Source organism: Carassius auratus, unplaced genomic scaffold (assembly GCF_003368295.1).
Source record: "Carassius auratus strain Wakin unplaced genomic scaffold, ASM336829v1 scaf_tig00214511, whole genome shotgun sequence".
Taxonomy (NCBI): Eukaryota; Metazoa; Chordata; class Actinopteri; order Cypriniformes; family Cyprinidae; genus Carassius; species Carassius auratus.
The window spans coordinates 135,710-151,094 of NW_020527685.1; the positions used below are offsets into that span (position 1 = coordinate 135,710).

The following is a 15,385-nucleotide window of genomic DNA, read 5'->3' on the forward strand; positions in this document are numbered from 1 at the left end:
CAATACAAGTAGTAAAATACATAGCAGACTGACACCTTACATATTATATTATATATTGGTGCATACATTCCTTTTATTTCAGATGAGAAGGTAGAATTAAGGAATTGGAGTAGCTGTCAATGTAAAAAATCAAAAAGGGCTATTGTCAGATTTTTTAATTCCTATTTGCTCCAATATCAAAAGGAAAATTTACTATAGCTTTTTTAATGAATTTGCTAAGGAAGAAAAATACTGAGAGATTCATTTGATCAGAAGACAAAAAGGATATCAAATCTTTGCACTTTTTCGGGTCCTCAAAAGCAGCACCTGTCAAACTTCTGTAGGGGTAAACAGAATCATTTCTGTGTACCTTTTATATCCAATACCATAAGAAAAAAAAAATCAACTATAGTGTTTCTAAAAACTTTTCAAAAGAGGAAAAAAAATATATGAAGATATTTGTAATGTTGTAGTCTAGAAAAACCCACAGCAACATTAACTAGTTTTCTGTAAATTATTATTTTTTTAAATCAACATATAAAAAACTGGAATACATTTATGATACAGTATTAATAGTTCTGTGTCTCATCACAAAATGGTCCAGAAAATAAAAACATTTACACATTTAAATACAGTAAGCCTAATTTAAGAAAACGAATAAAAAGGAAAATTTATATACTGTATAAAAAAACTAGATTTATGACGCTAACAACTGTAGAAATGTGTTATAACAGTGTCTATTCATTCAAGTCACCTGGAATTTTGTCTTACAGTATCTGTTACTTATTTTGAAATATATTGTTTTGTGATTGTAAAAATGCAATACAATTCCTATTTCTCTTCCAGTGTGAATTCAAAAGGAAATGTGTTCTTAATTTTTCACATACTTCATAAACTCAGCATTGATCAGCCATTGTGGACAGTGGGCAAAAAGGTTAATTTCCCACCCAGCCCATAATGCCTCACTGCGTCAGAGTGTGCCATCGAACTGTGTGCGTGTGAGTTTTAAGCTTTGTCCTGACGCACAGGAGAGAAAGATAAAGAGATTACTCCCAATGGAGCTTCACACATTGTAAAACTCTGTTGTCTGTATTGCTGCCCAGTCATTCTCATTCATTTCTTTCCTCTCCATACTCTTCTCCTAAACAATGCTACAGTACACATAGTGTACGATTGAGTAATGCTAGGATTCAAGAATCAAGCGGAGAGTCGCTGTAGCGCGAGTGACTTACGGAGTAATCAGTGCAGAAACTCTTAATTAAGGATCAATTACATCTGTAAGTGGATGATTACACAACACCAGCAGCGGAAGCCATTCACCATTCAGACATGGTTTTCTTTTATATATTTGAGCTACAAACCCGATTCCAAAAAAAGTTGGGACACTGTACAAATTGTGAGTAAAAAAGGAATGGAATAATTTACAAATCTCATAAATTTTGATTTTATTCACAATAGAATATAGATACCATATCAAATGTTGAAAGTGAGACATTTTGAAATGCCATGCCAAATATTGGCTCATTTTGGATTTCATGAGAGCTACACATTCCAAAAAAGTTTGGACAGGTAGCAATAAGAGGCCGGAAAAGTTAAATGTACTTATAAGGATCAGCTGGAGGACCAATTTGCAATTTATTAGGTCAATTTGCAACATGATTGGGTATAAAAAGAGCCTCTCAGAGTGGCAGTGTCTCTCAGAAGTCAAGATGGGCAGAGGATCACCAATGCGGGGAAAAATAGTGGAGCAATATCAGAAAGTAGTTTCTCAAAGAAAAATCACAAAGACTTTAAAGTTATCATCACCTACAGTGCATAATATCATCCAAAGATTAAAAGAATCTGGAACGATGTCTGTGTAAGGGTCAAGGCCGGAAAACCATACTGATGCCTGTGATCTTCCAGAAAACATTGTCGGTGAACACAATCCACCGTGCCATTCGCCGTTGCCGGCTAAAACTCTATTCAGTAGGTAAAAAAAGAAGCCATATCTAAATATGATCCAGAAGCGCAGGCATTTTCTCTGGGCCAAGGCTCATTTAAAATGGACTGTGGCAAAGTGGAAAACTGTTCTGTGGTCAGACGAATCAAAATGTGAAGTTCTTTTTGGAAAACTGGGACGCCATGTCATCCGGTCTAAAGAGGACAAGGACAACCCAAGTTGTTATCAGTGCTAAGTTCAGAAGCCTGTATCTCTGATGGTAAGGGGTTACATGAGTGTGTGTGGCATGGGCAGTTTACACATCTGGAAAGGCACCATCAATGCTGAAAGGTATATCCAAGTTCTAGAACAACATATGCTCCCATCCAGACGTCGTCTCTTTCAGGGAAGACCTTGCATTTTCCAACATGACAATGCCAGACCTCACACTGCATCTATTACAACATCATGGCTGCGTAGAAGAAGGATCCCGGAACTGAAATGACCAGCCTGCAGTCCAGATCTTTCACCCATAGAAAACATTTGGTGCATCATAAAGAGGAAGATGTAACAAAGAAGACCTAAGACAGTTGAGCAACTATAAGCCTGTATTAGACAAGAATGGGACAACATTCCTATTCCTAAACTTGAGCATCTGGAATCTGGAAATAGTTTAATGCTGTAAAGATGTGTCTCCAATGCATATGAGGCAATTAATCACAATTAATTTAAAGTCAGACATCAGATTCAGCTCTTGCTGTCATTGTCATTTGGTATTTCCCAGAGTGCATTTGGCAAAGCTGCAGACTCCTCCCAGTCTAACAGCAGGTCCTTTATTTTAGCTCAGGAGTGCCTGTGAGGAGGATGTTGGCAGACCGGCTTTCAGAAAACACATGGGATTCTGTCCTCTAGCAAGTTCACTCTTCATCAGTGTGTGAAAAGGTACTCACTCATCCAATTTGAAGTAGTGCTCCAAGCATATATGTCCAAAGTTAAGACTAAAAGCACTCAGGAACTAGCCCTCCTTGTGCGCCATGTAAATGTGCAGATGCCTTACTTGGACAGGCCCCAATCTGGAGCATTATTGGTGATCTGTAGGCTATTTGAGACGGTCTCAGCAGTCTTTGAGCACAGATTAGAACCAGATCCTCTGGTAAAGTTGTTTGGGGTTACCGACAGGTATTTGGGATGGTTTTTGCATTAATTATTCCTTTTTGATTATTAAAATTTGGACTTAGTTTTCAGTTTCTGTATATATTAAAAGTCAGTTTTCAACATTAATAAAATATGTCTCTTAAGCATCAAATTGGCAATGATTTTTGAATAATTACGACACTGAAGACTGGAGTAATGGCATAAATAATGCTGTTAATAATTAATAAATTACATTTTAAAATACACTAAATTCATTTGAATTACTGCTAAGATAAATGCAGTCTTGATTCATCACATTAAAGTGTATATAATCTTGAACATTTGTCAGAAGTAGCATACTAAAGCTCAAAGACGACACTGTTTAACCATTATTATTATTTTCCTTTTGTCTAAAAAAAATGGCAGTCCTATTAGTTATCTCAGTCTTCCTGTTCATCTGTTTCTCTCCCTTTTTAGGCCAACTGGCATCAGTTGTGTGCGTGAATCTGTGGGACTGATGTCCATTTTATCATGGAAGGTTAGGGCTGCCAGCTGTCCTTTTTACATTCAAGTATCATTGTTTCAAATGACAGATTACAGTGAAAAATGCAAATACTGAAATGAAGAGAATCCTTCCTTTCCTAAAAGAAAGTAAAAGTGGCATGAATATCCTTCTGCTGAAGTTGGTAACTCTATGGTTGTGCCAGCAAGGTTCTTCACAGGTCACCTGAGCAGAATCTATTATCAGTATGCCATAACCAGACCAAGCTGGGTCAGCAGTGACTTGATAGACTAAGTTAAGCACCTTGCCCAACACAATTAGTGTGGATTATGAAACATACTTAAGTACAGTTATAAGACGGTATGAGACCTGCTTCTTTCTTTGTGCCTAAATGTTTCATTGGTGCTGAAAACAACGGGTTCTCCCATCTGTCACTGTACATATCTGTATTTTGGAACTAAAACTAAAATTACCTTAGATTATATATCACATAACAGATTGAATATTTAAATAAAATCTATGATGCATTAGTGTTTTTGTTAGCAAACTAAATCTAATGTAATAAAAATAGAAATAAAGCTGAAGTAAGACATCATTTAAAAACGTAAAAACTTTGAAAAACTAGAAATATTTCCTTGGCAAATTAATGAATTAAAATTAGTTTCAAATATTACATTTAAATAATTATTCAAAATTATTAATAAGTGTTAAAAATTACTAAAACTAATACAGAAATAATAATAAATTAATAAATAAAAAAATATAATGCACATGATTTAAAAATAATAATTACTCAAACTTAAACTATCATTAAAACTGAACATATAAAATTAAACCTAATTCTAAATATGAATAAATAGTATATAGTACATTAATAGCACTGCATTGTTTATATGGTGTTAAATAGTTTAATTTCATCTTAATTTCCTTAGATTATCAGTTTTGTATCCCAGAACGGCCTCAAGGATAAGTGTTTTAGGAATAGACGATAAGGCAAGTACTTTAGTATTGTTGCAATTTAGTGTTTTACAAGAAAATACCATCAAAAGAACCCTTAAAGCTACGATATTTAAAGAGGGTTGATAACAGGAGGGAGGGAAGGATGGATGGGGGAGTGGAGAGAGTTAAAATTATCCTCCCTAAAGCAAATCCCTCTCAATCTGATCAGTGTGTTTGGAATAGACTAACTCGCCCCAACTCTGTGACTGACTGCAGGTGAGGGATCTTTTTTTCTCTCCAGAAAACTCAAAGGCAACTTTCTGATGGCGTTCATTCAAATTTACTTCAGAAGGTATGGTGTCATTTAGAAAGTGTGATTTTATTGTACGATTAGTGCTTGTTCAGCTTTGCACTGTAGATAAACTTTTGTTCAACGTGAATAGCCATGAGTTTTCAGGAAAACTGAAGATCTATCTGTTTTTGCTCTCACAAACTTTCCTTCATGGAGAAATATGACATTGACCAGGATGTTTTTAAAGAGGTTTTTAGATTGTGTTAGATGTTTAAATGTTGATTATATTGCTCATTTACAATGCATGGTTACACACACACACACCATATACACTAAATATAGTTGGAAAATGTCTTTTAGTAGAGAAATGCATGAATATTGTGATATTTGCCTATGAATGGGCTTATGCCTATAAAACACATACGCTGTGTTTTTACAAATGTGTTCTTGTAAACAATTTTTTACAATAAAAAAACAGTATTGTTTACTGTTAAAAGCAGCATTTTTCTTACTAGAGGTGCTTGCAACAATGGTTCAGTTTAAAAACTTGCAAGAGCCTCAGGGTTAGCAATCATATTTTCTCATTCTATATACTTTTCTACAGCATTGTTTTCGATTGCCATTTGTAAATATGTAAGGTTTTTTGTATATGTAACCATTGTGGTAACTGGACATGTTAATAGATTTAAAATGTGGTCAACAAAGGACACAGTACCTCATGAAGTACTTTGACCTGATACATTAGGTGAACAAATCTCAATATGTCTGTTCTAGTGACACCTGTTTTATGCTAACCTTGCAACCGATGCCGTACATGGATGATTATTTTAGGTTTTTGTTTACATTTTACACTACAATGTTCATGTTACTGTAAAATTAGACACGCTAGTACTGAGTAAAACTACCAAACAACATACAATAATATGGGTTACAAGTTTACTAACACTAGATGGAGTTTAGACTTCCCTCACATTAAAATAATCTAAACACCAATCTTTTAAGCAATCTTTAAGCATCATTACTGTACATCTCTGAATGCCTGCATGCACTCAACCCACGTCCTTTTTTTTTTGAAGATGAATAAACATCTTATGCAATGTATGCTTAAATTCATTTAATAAGGTGAATCAGGTAGGTTGTCAGAATCAGAATCAAAGAGCTTTATTGCCAAGTGTGCATACAAGCATATATGACCCATTTTAATAAGATAACCATCATCATGTTTAAAAGTGCATCCATGACATCTGTTTGTGACATGATACAGACAGATTTAAGGAGCTTAGCACCAGTCTACTTTGCTTTATCTAATTATACTCTCAATTAGCCTGCAGACTATGAATGATTCAACAGATTCATTTAACTTAAAGTACAGTTAGGTTGAGATCAAGGGCCTACAGATGCTCATAAGAATATTGGTAACCAAAAAGTTGTCAGAAGCCTTTCATAGTAATTTTTGGTAAACCGCTAGTATACCAACATTAACTTATACAGTGAATGGTGAGAAAATGATGACATAATTTAGATTTTTAGGTCAACTGTCCCTTTAAATGGATACAAATCACTGTTCTATATCATAATGACAGATGATCGCTTTACAGAATGCATTTGTTGCTTCTGTATCTGCCCAAAGTTCTGCATCCAAACTCACACACTCCCAGAACAGACTTATTAGAGATTTACAATGAGAATAATATTGAATCTGATATTTTAAGGTAAAACAAAACAAACAAACAAAAAAATAGATTTGCATGCTCTAACATAGAGTTGCTTTAAATAAAAAATTAGGTCTGTTCTATTGTGTTGCACTGTCTATAAATACGTTATGTGTGAAAAGCCCCTCAAGGAACATGTCTGGTGGACTCTAATTACAGCTGAATAGTCTGTAAAATCTCTTCACAGTTGCTGCAAGTCTAACTAAGCTGATAGCTGAAGTGTCCTTGGCAATCACCTTGAGCTTTCACATTCTCACTCATTCCGTCTCAGTCACACAAGGATTCCATGAGCTCTGTGTAGTGATCTGTCTAGAGTGGCGTGCTGTACAGCGTGAGAAACACATTCGGGTGGAATGGGCAAGCCTCTTAGGATTCTGCTGGCCACATGTGGAGTGTTTCTGAACTGGCTCATAATCGCCAGACTACGACCCACCACCACCGATACATGTGATCACGACAGTACTGCAGGAAGAGACTACCGTAAGCATGCCAAGCCAATCCACCATGGCCTTTAAGCCTTCCTAGATCCTATTAGACAGTCAACCTTGGGGACGCAAGAGTAAGAGAGCCCCTTCCTGTGAGGTGTTAGGTCTGACACTTCCAGGTCGAAACTACTAACATCTTTAAAAAAAAGTTGCTCATCTTCAGGCTGTAATACACAAATCTGAATTGATTTTAAAATGCTAGGCATCATACACTTACCGACTACGAAAATACAGTCACAGAGGCAAAACTGGCCGTCATACATTAATTGCAAGAGGATCACACAATACCAAAACCATCTATCATTATGTCTGTCTATTCTGTATTTCTTTAAATTTAAAAGGCATTTTAGTTTCATGGTGTATGCTTTAAAATCTTTGAGGAAAATCCCTTAAGCAATGATTAAAAAGTTAACAGTGAGCTATGTCACAGTATTTGTCCTGTTTGTTATCGTGTTAACTTGATATTGCCCTTGCTAGTGCTTTACTGATGTGTTCCTTCTAGCTTTAGTTTGCCTTTTCCCTATGCATCATTCATTAGCTACCTCTGACTGTAGGCTTTTCCAATCGCTTGGCTGCATACATTATTTTGAAAGCCATCTTTCATCGTTTGCATCAAGTTCATGTGACAGTAATCTGATTACAATAGCCGATGGGGTTTGCAGCTGTTAGCGTCATTCACCTCAGGGGTGCGTCTGACTCAACAAGTCTATGTTGTTGACTGATTGTGATCCCACTACTGCACTTTACAAAAAAACATAGTCGTTTGTCTCATTAGAATGATTGTAAATAACACCAAAAAGTGTTTTTCCTCAGGACAAGGCTTCATTCTGACTGAAAACTCTTTTTTAATCTACAGGGATGTGCCTGACAGAATCTGGAAATTAAAGGATTTCTGCTAACTGCCTGGAGATTTCATCAACCATCATCAACGGGTCCTGCTTCTGCTCTGTTTTTTTTATTTTTTACATGCATTTTTGTACACTGGAATATCTGCATTTGGCGGATTTCTAACCGCTCACAGTGGATATAACATTCTGCACTCAGAAAAAGTGATAGACACAGTATAAACAATGCATTTTCTGGACATTTTTTGTAGATTTCTAAATCCAGTGATTGTTCTCCCATGACTCTTTCTTCATGATGAACATCCCACTGCTGTAAAGAAGAAATCGATGATGACGAAAAGCACAAATTATGTCATTATGACATTGCCTTTCTCAGAACACGTGAACTGGGGAGGGGTTTTTCACTCACACGTTCTTCTTTTTCTCTTATCTTTATTACCCTCGGTTGCGGTTAGCAGCGTGCCAGGTTTGGAATATGATTGGGGAACGCAACCCAAACTTGTTTGCATCCCTATCCCTGCAGATGCAGACCCTAGTTGTTTCACTCCAGGTGGGGCTTCACATGGGACTTCACACGGGCCAAACAGCAATGGCCATGGGAATGGACATCATGGGCCAGTTAGCGGTCTGCCGAGTGGTCACAGCGGCAGCAGTAGTAGTAGCCGACACGCCATTTCCGATGAGGCCAAAGCCACCATCCTTCACCTGAGGGAGAGCCTTGTGCGACAGAAGGAGACCATCTTGGATCAGCGAGAGACCATTCGGGAACTGACGGCAAAACTGACTCTCTGTGAAAGCTTTGGGAGGGGACACCACGAAGATCATCACGGCCCTTCACAACACAACTCCCAGCATTCCTCACACCACTATGACGGCCACCATGCTGACCCACACTTCCCTTTAAACGGGCATCGCAGTGACCATCACAGAGGCAAATCTCCATATCTGGGCAAACACAGCTTCTCCCCAGAACAGACAGGAAAAACCCTGCAGGCCCTGAAGGAGAGGCTGGAAAACCTTCAGGTGGGAGGGAAACTGAAAGCTAAAGCTTTGTAAATAACAATAATAATACTAATAAGAAGAATTAACAAAATGACGTTCAGATGTTTTTTTTTTTTAAGTCACCAAGGATTTATTTAATAAAAAATGGAATGAAAACAGGAATATTGTGGAAATATTAATACAATTTCAAACTTCAATCAAAATCAAAATCAAAGTTGTCCAAAAACCTAAAACCAAAATGTGTTCTTGTCTAAGGATAACTTTTATAATCTTTTTTGATCCACTTTAAATATTGACTATTGTATTTTAAAATGTAATTTATTTCTGTGATCACAAAGCTGAATTCTCAGCATCTATGGTTCATTCAGAAATCATTAAAAATATGGCAATTTTATTAGCAGCCTTGAAAACATTTGCGCTGCTTAATATATATTTTTTTGTTAATTTGTTCATAAATAGGAAGCAAAGCATTTATTTGAAATCTTTCGAAACACTATAAATGTCTTTAATGTCACTTCTTATCTGCATAATGCATCTCTGGTAAATAAAAGTAAAACAAAAACCCTGATGTCTCCAAGATTTCCAAATCCTGCTTGGATTTGTTTTTTAGGGGTTATCCTGCATGTCAAAGGCTGATCTGAATTCAGGAAAACTTCTCAGCATGACATAAGCTCTTTTCTGTTTCTGTAACGTACACTTTGGTGGCTTCTTGTGCCAACAACAGATCATTGAATACAGTCTTCCGTTTAGGCAGCCCAGCTGGGATTTGCTTATTTAATTAGCCATAACCCTTCCCCTGAGAAAGCACATTGGATAAAATGGTACAAATACAAAGAAGTTAAATTATCATTTGTGTGCTTATTGATTGGAGTCCACGTACAGTGAATCCTTTAAACCAGCTACAATGTGACACTTTCTTTGAATATGCAGTGAAACTAATAGCATGCATTTAAATTCTGTAGTACACAAGTGAACTGCTGATGACGGGTTTAAAGTTGTGGAAGTGTCTTCAGGTTTGAACTGTGCTTTAGAAAATTCTTCCTGTTTCCCATGACCTCAAGCTTGATCCGAATCATTGTTGTGTTGGAGAGGAAGTGCATGCACAGCAAGCTGGTGACGGCGCTCTGCGATGTGCTAGTTGCTGCCATCTCCAATTAGCCCCATCTGCCTTGATAAGCCATTAAGCGCAGAATGCTGTGGTGCTGAGAAAAGCTGGATTTACTGCAACTAATCAGAGGAAGGAGTGCTAGCAGTGAAGGAGGGGCTGTCTTGTGATGTCATAACACTTGTACATTCGTAACAATCTTCCAAAAACTGTACACTGTTGTTTATTGTTTTCATTTTTGTTCTTATAGGCAAGAAATTCTTCCAGTTCCTATTCAAGTTCATTGAGAGACCTCTTGCAGCGCAAGATCAATGCCCTGGAAGAACAGCTCCATCATCACTATGACAGTCATTATGGTCATCATGACAGCCATCACGGATATGGTCATCATGAGGATAACCATGACCATGATGACCACCATAATAACCACCACAATAATCACCATGAGGACCATCATGATAACCATGACAGCCACCAGGCAAACCATCATGAGGACCATCACCCCAGTAACCATCGTAACCACCATTATAGTTATCGCTATGACCGTCACACCGACCACCATGATGATCACCACGATGACCACCACGGAAATCACCAAGACAATCATCAAAGTGGCCATGATGATCATCATGACAGCCAACACAACAGCAACCACCATGATGATCATCATGATGATGGCCATCACAATGGACACCATGGAAATGATGATCATGTTCATCATCCACAAACCTCATTCAAACCGCCTGGGTCTAGAGCACCTGTCCGTGGTGCCATCAACAAACTAGATGCAGTGCTGAGTAACCTACACCACAAAACTCCAGAACAAGGTGATATGTCCTGAAAGTAGTACAAAATTAACTGAATGAACTTTACCTTATCAAACGACCATTTTTTTAATTAGACAACCCTAAGGGCAGCAGTTGGTAATTTTTTTATTTTTTATTTTTTTCACATAATTTAAAATGTAAAATATCACATGATGCTTCATAAATCATGCTAATATGCTGATAAACTTCCGCTCAGTTATTACTGGTGGTAAACTATTAATAAGTTATTATTATTACAAGGTTTTGCTGCATATTTTGAGAAAAACATGATATATTTGTTAACAAAATTGTGTGAAAGGTCAAAACACAATTTATTAGGAATATTTTTATTTTTATTATTTTTATTTTTTGCTTTAGAAATCACATTACACTCACCTTTGATCATAATATTTTATTTATTTATTTATTTTTACATTTTCCCACAAATGATTATCCCCAGTTCCCACAAAAACAAACAAACAAACAAATAAACACTGGTTAACATAATTAGGTTGTGTACATTCTGGCCATGAAAGCTAATATCTTAAATTATAATTTATTTAAAGTTTTTTTTTTTTAAGTTTAACCTATTTACATTTTTATTATTATTATTATTATTATTAATATTATTATAACTTTTTTATTATTATAATTTACTAAACTAAAATATTGAGCTAAAATATTGTCTTATTTTTTGAGCTCCTGTAACATATTTGAGATCTAAATGGGTTAAATGTGAAAACTGCTAAGAGGTACATAGTCTGCTTCCAGGAGATCTGAGTCTCCAACTGTCTTTTAGGATTTCAGTAGAGCTTTTAGATGTTATGCTGCCTAGAAATGCAATCCCGTTTCACAGTTTCTTATTTTCTTCACTAACAGGACCCAATAAGAAGCCCAAGAATCCTGACGCTTTTCAGATTGGCTTCCCGATGCGCTCCAACTACATGTATGGGAGAATCAAGCGCACCCTTCTGAGCGAGATCTTCGCCCTCACAGTCTGTCTTTGGCTGAAAGGGGGCTCAGGTCCTGGGATCGGGACCCCGTTCTCCTACTCTGTCCCAGGTCAGGCCAACGAGCTTGTCCTGATTGAATGGGGCAACAATCCTATGGAGCTGCTGGTGAATGACAAGGTAAAGAAGTCATCCAATTATAAAACAGGGATTGCATAACGAATGCTCTAGATTTATTAAACACAGGCAATCAGAAACATTTCAGCTTGGAAGTGTATTTAAATTGTTACAATTGAACACGTCGTAACATTATACAAAACATTTGTGATCAAATGCATTGTGATAAAATGCTAGACCTCACAGTTAGGAAGAGGGGTCAACAGACTTTCCCTGTTATTGCTCTTGTCTTGCCCTTCAACAGTCTGCAAATCTCTCTCTTCCTCTTGGCTTCTCAGCCATTTGCATCATCCTGCCTAATTAGTTAATGGCTTATCCGAGGTTGACGCATGAATACATTCTAGTGTTTTTTTGCAAACAGAGACCTCTTTCCTCAACGACTGTTTACTTGCTATCAGCTAAACTGTTTACAACTATTGCTGGCATGCAGCATAATAAGTCTAGAGCTAATAAACAAGGTTTGTCAGTGCATAGACTACATTTTCACAAGGTTACTTTGTACACCCTTACAAAGGAAAATATATTTACCAATATATTTCTTAAAATATATTGTGATATATTGTAATATATTATTTTCCATTTTTTTCTAAAATATTACATATTTGAATACATTTAATAATATATTGATGATACATATATTATATAATATATTGCAAAATATACAAATGATTGCAGCTTTCAATATATTGCAATATATTGGAAAAATAAATATATGTAAGAATATATGCCTAATATATTACATTATATTTTTCAATATACTGCAATATATTTTTGTTTCATAAGGGCAAGCAAACTATAAACATTTAATCAGAAGTGAAAGTTTAATGATTTGTATCAGTGATTTGTACATTATCATTTTACTTTTTTTTTTTACCATTTATAAATTTGTAAATGACCAAATTTTGCTTCCTCCATATAATTTTTTCTCTCTTTTTTTCCTCTAAAATATTCTGTTACTGTTGTATAGAGAATTAGTCAGTCAATGAGTGAGCTGTCTGAATGATTCAGACTGAATCACAAACTATAATTTAGATCATTATGCAAATCAATTTGTTTAAAGGAATCAACACAAAGCTAGTTCTTTTACACAAAGTTATTCATATTATTCACAGTTATTCATAAATTAATTAGGCAATGCTAGTTCTTTTTTAGGCCTGGGGCAAAGTATAGCAGTATAAATATCCAAAAGTGTGTATGACAGAATTCAGTATACTATATTCACAAAACATTTTACATTTTGTTAGATATACTTTAAAGATATACTCTGTTTGTTCCCTCTTGCAGGCAGTTACTCTTCCTCTATCTCTGACGGACAGTAAATGGCACCACCTTTGTATAACGTGGTCCACACGTGACGGGATGTGGGAGGCTTATCTGGACGGTGTGAAAAGGGGCTCTGGAGAGAATCTGTCCCCGTGGCATCCCATTAAACCAGGAGGAGTCTTCATCCTCGGACAGGAGCAGGTATGTCTCACAGAATCAGTCGATCATAGTAAAAAACCACATGCATGCTAACTTGCGACTCTCTTCCACCCAGGACACTCTGGGCGGCCGTTTCGATGCCACACAGTCTTTTGTGGGCGAGATGTCGGATCTGCAGCTGTGGTCGCGTGTGCTCACCTCCACCGAGATCTACAACCAAGCGTCCTGCTCCAGCCACCTCACCGGTGACGTCATCACCTGGAGCGAGGCCATGGTGGAGCTTCACGGAGGTGTCACAAAGTATCCATTCGACCCTTGCCATTAGGGATCTGACCAAACCGAGCCTGATCCTCCACACCTCTGCTTAATGTGCAGCTGGAAAGGTGGAGAATTCTGAATCCAGATGGAAAGGCTGAGGAGAAGGCCACAGACTGCAGCCGCTCCTTCAAGATAATAGGATTCCAAACAGGTCTACATAGGCCTTGGGCATTTAACTAAGCACTTTAGTAGTTCACGTGTCTAAGATTTACATACTACATATCGATAAGCACTTAGGATGTCAACAGCCTGGTTGAACTCCATTCTGTGTTTCTGATTCCCTTCCAAACACTAATGAAAGAACTTCAGTATGCTCAACATGCAAAACAATCCAGACCAAGTGGTTTATTTTTATATCTCTGTGATGTAACAGATTTGAAATACAACTTGTTTTTTTTGGTTTTTTGACCCATTTGTGTTCACTCTGGGCAGCATGGGGGCAGCAGTGAGTTTAAAAGGCCTACTTCATTAAAACATTTATGCTGCTTTTTTTAATCCAGAACCTCAGTAGTTTATAACCTGAGGTGCTCTTTTAGTCCTGCAAATCAAGAATAAGTTATGCTGGAGAAGAAATAAGACGTTTTTTTGTGTATGTAAATTTGTATTGCTGAAGGCCAGAAAATGTCCATGCATCATGATTGAGCATATAAAATGTGTATGATTGCAGTTTTGTGCTGCATTAGAAGACTTGAAGAAGGAAAAAGATGGAGTTCTTCATATGTATAAAGTACAAGATGACAAGTGTTGTCTTTGGGAAGGTGGGCTGCTGTTATGGGTTTATATACAGTTGGCACATGCCAGGAAACTAGGAGCTAAACAAAAACAGTGAGGTTCCCATTGAAAAAATGCATAAAGCGGGATTAAAGAGACTCCCTTTCATAATACATAATTAACTTTTTTGTGTTTAAACACATGCACATGTAGCTGTTTTGTGTCATGTGGGACTATAAAAAAAAACATTCTTTTAACATGCAGTTTTTATGTTTATTGAGTTTTTCGTGATTAATGCAATTTAATATTATTAAAAACCAACATTGTCACGAGGCGATTTAGTGAAAGGTGATAAAAGTGATTAAAAAAATAATCTCATCTCTATAAATGTAGAGCAGCAGGACATTGTGTGGATTACATACAGTCTGCAAGTTTCCTGCTTGCTTTGAAATGTCATTGTTATAAAAACCATATCGCATTCCTTTAGGGGCAAAGACTCTCAGAATTCATAGGCTACCTCCAGCAGTTTATTAAAATCCTGCTTCTTATTGTTATGAATTTAACCTATAATCTGGAAGCATATTTAGATTATGCATTTTCACTATTAAAACCCATTTATTGTTTTGTTGAACATTTTAACTAGATGGCCAAATGTACACACAGATATATCCTGAATGTTTATGTATCTTTGTATCTTATGTATCTTTCATCTTTTTATCGAGCAGACTCTTTACAGATTTACCAGTTAGATAATCCTTAAACCTGACTGGTCAGATTTATGCATGCATGCATTTGCTTACATGTGTTTAAAATGGACTGCATTAATCAACTTTATAAAACCGCTTAACCTCGCCTTTGGTATATATCTGTATCCAAATGCACTAGTTTTCTGTCATGTATGTTCTCTCTCTCTCTCTCTCTCTCTCTCTCTCCTTTCTAATATCATTTATGTATATAGCAGATATACTGTATGTGTATATCCTATTTTTACTCATTATTAACAATATGTCCTGGCATGTCTTTAATGCCTTTAAGCCAAAATGTACAAGCTTAACTTGAGACAAGCATGTATTTAATTATTTTTA

The 15,385-nt window shown here is 36.4% G+C and overlaps 1 protein-coding gene across 2 annotated transcripts; it reads left to right on the forward strand.

Moving 5' to 3' along the window:
• Nucleotides 1–4,717: 4,717 nt before the first annotated feature.
• Nucleotides 4,718–15,152, forward strand: LOC113092200 (neuronal pentraxin-1). Of its 2 annotated transcripts, none has more exons than XM_026257827.1 (6): nt 4,718–4,827; nt 7,821–8,832; nt 10,167–10,743; nt 11,602–11,852; nt 13,134–13,313; nt 13,387–15,152. In XM_026257827.1, the coding sequence occupies exons 2-6, from the start codon at nt 8,137–8,139 to the stop codon at nt 13,594–13,596; spliced, it is 1,914 nt and encodes a 637-aa protein (XP_026113612.1). In that variant the 5' UTR covers nt 4,718–4,827; nt 7,821–8,136; the 3' UTR covers nt 13,597–15,152. The 2 variants fall into 2 exon arrangements, with proteins under 2 accessions (XP_026113612.1, XP_026113613.1); XM_026257828.1 differs by lacking the exon at nt 4,718–4,827 and adding an exon at nt 6,661–6,959.
• The last annotated feature ends 233 nt before the right edge of the window (nt 15,153–15,385 follow it).

What these genes read in the sequence shown, in the direction of transcription:
- LOC113092200 (XM_026257827.1), top strand. Translation starts at nt 8,137, where the DNA reads ATGATGACGAAAAGCACAAATTATGTCATTATGACATTGCCTTTCTCA. An exon ending in CCACAAAACTCCAGAACAAG is followed by an intron (nt 10,744 to 11,601) that starts GTGATATGTCCT and finishes CTTCACTAACAG; the next exon opens with GACCCAATAAGAAGCCCAAG. An exon ending in TCATCCTCGGACAGGAGCAG is followed by an intron (nt 13,314 to 13,386) that starts GTATGTCTCACA and finishes TCTTCCACCCAG; the next exon opens with GACACTCTGGGCGGCCGTTT.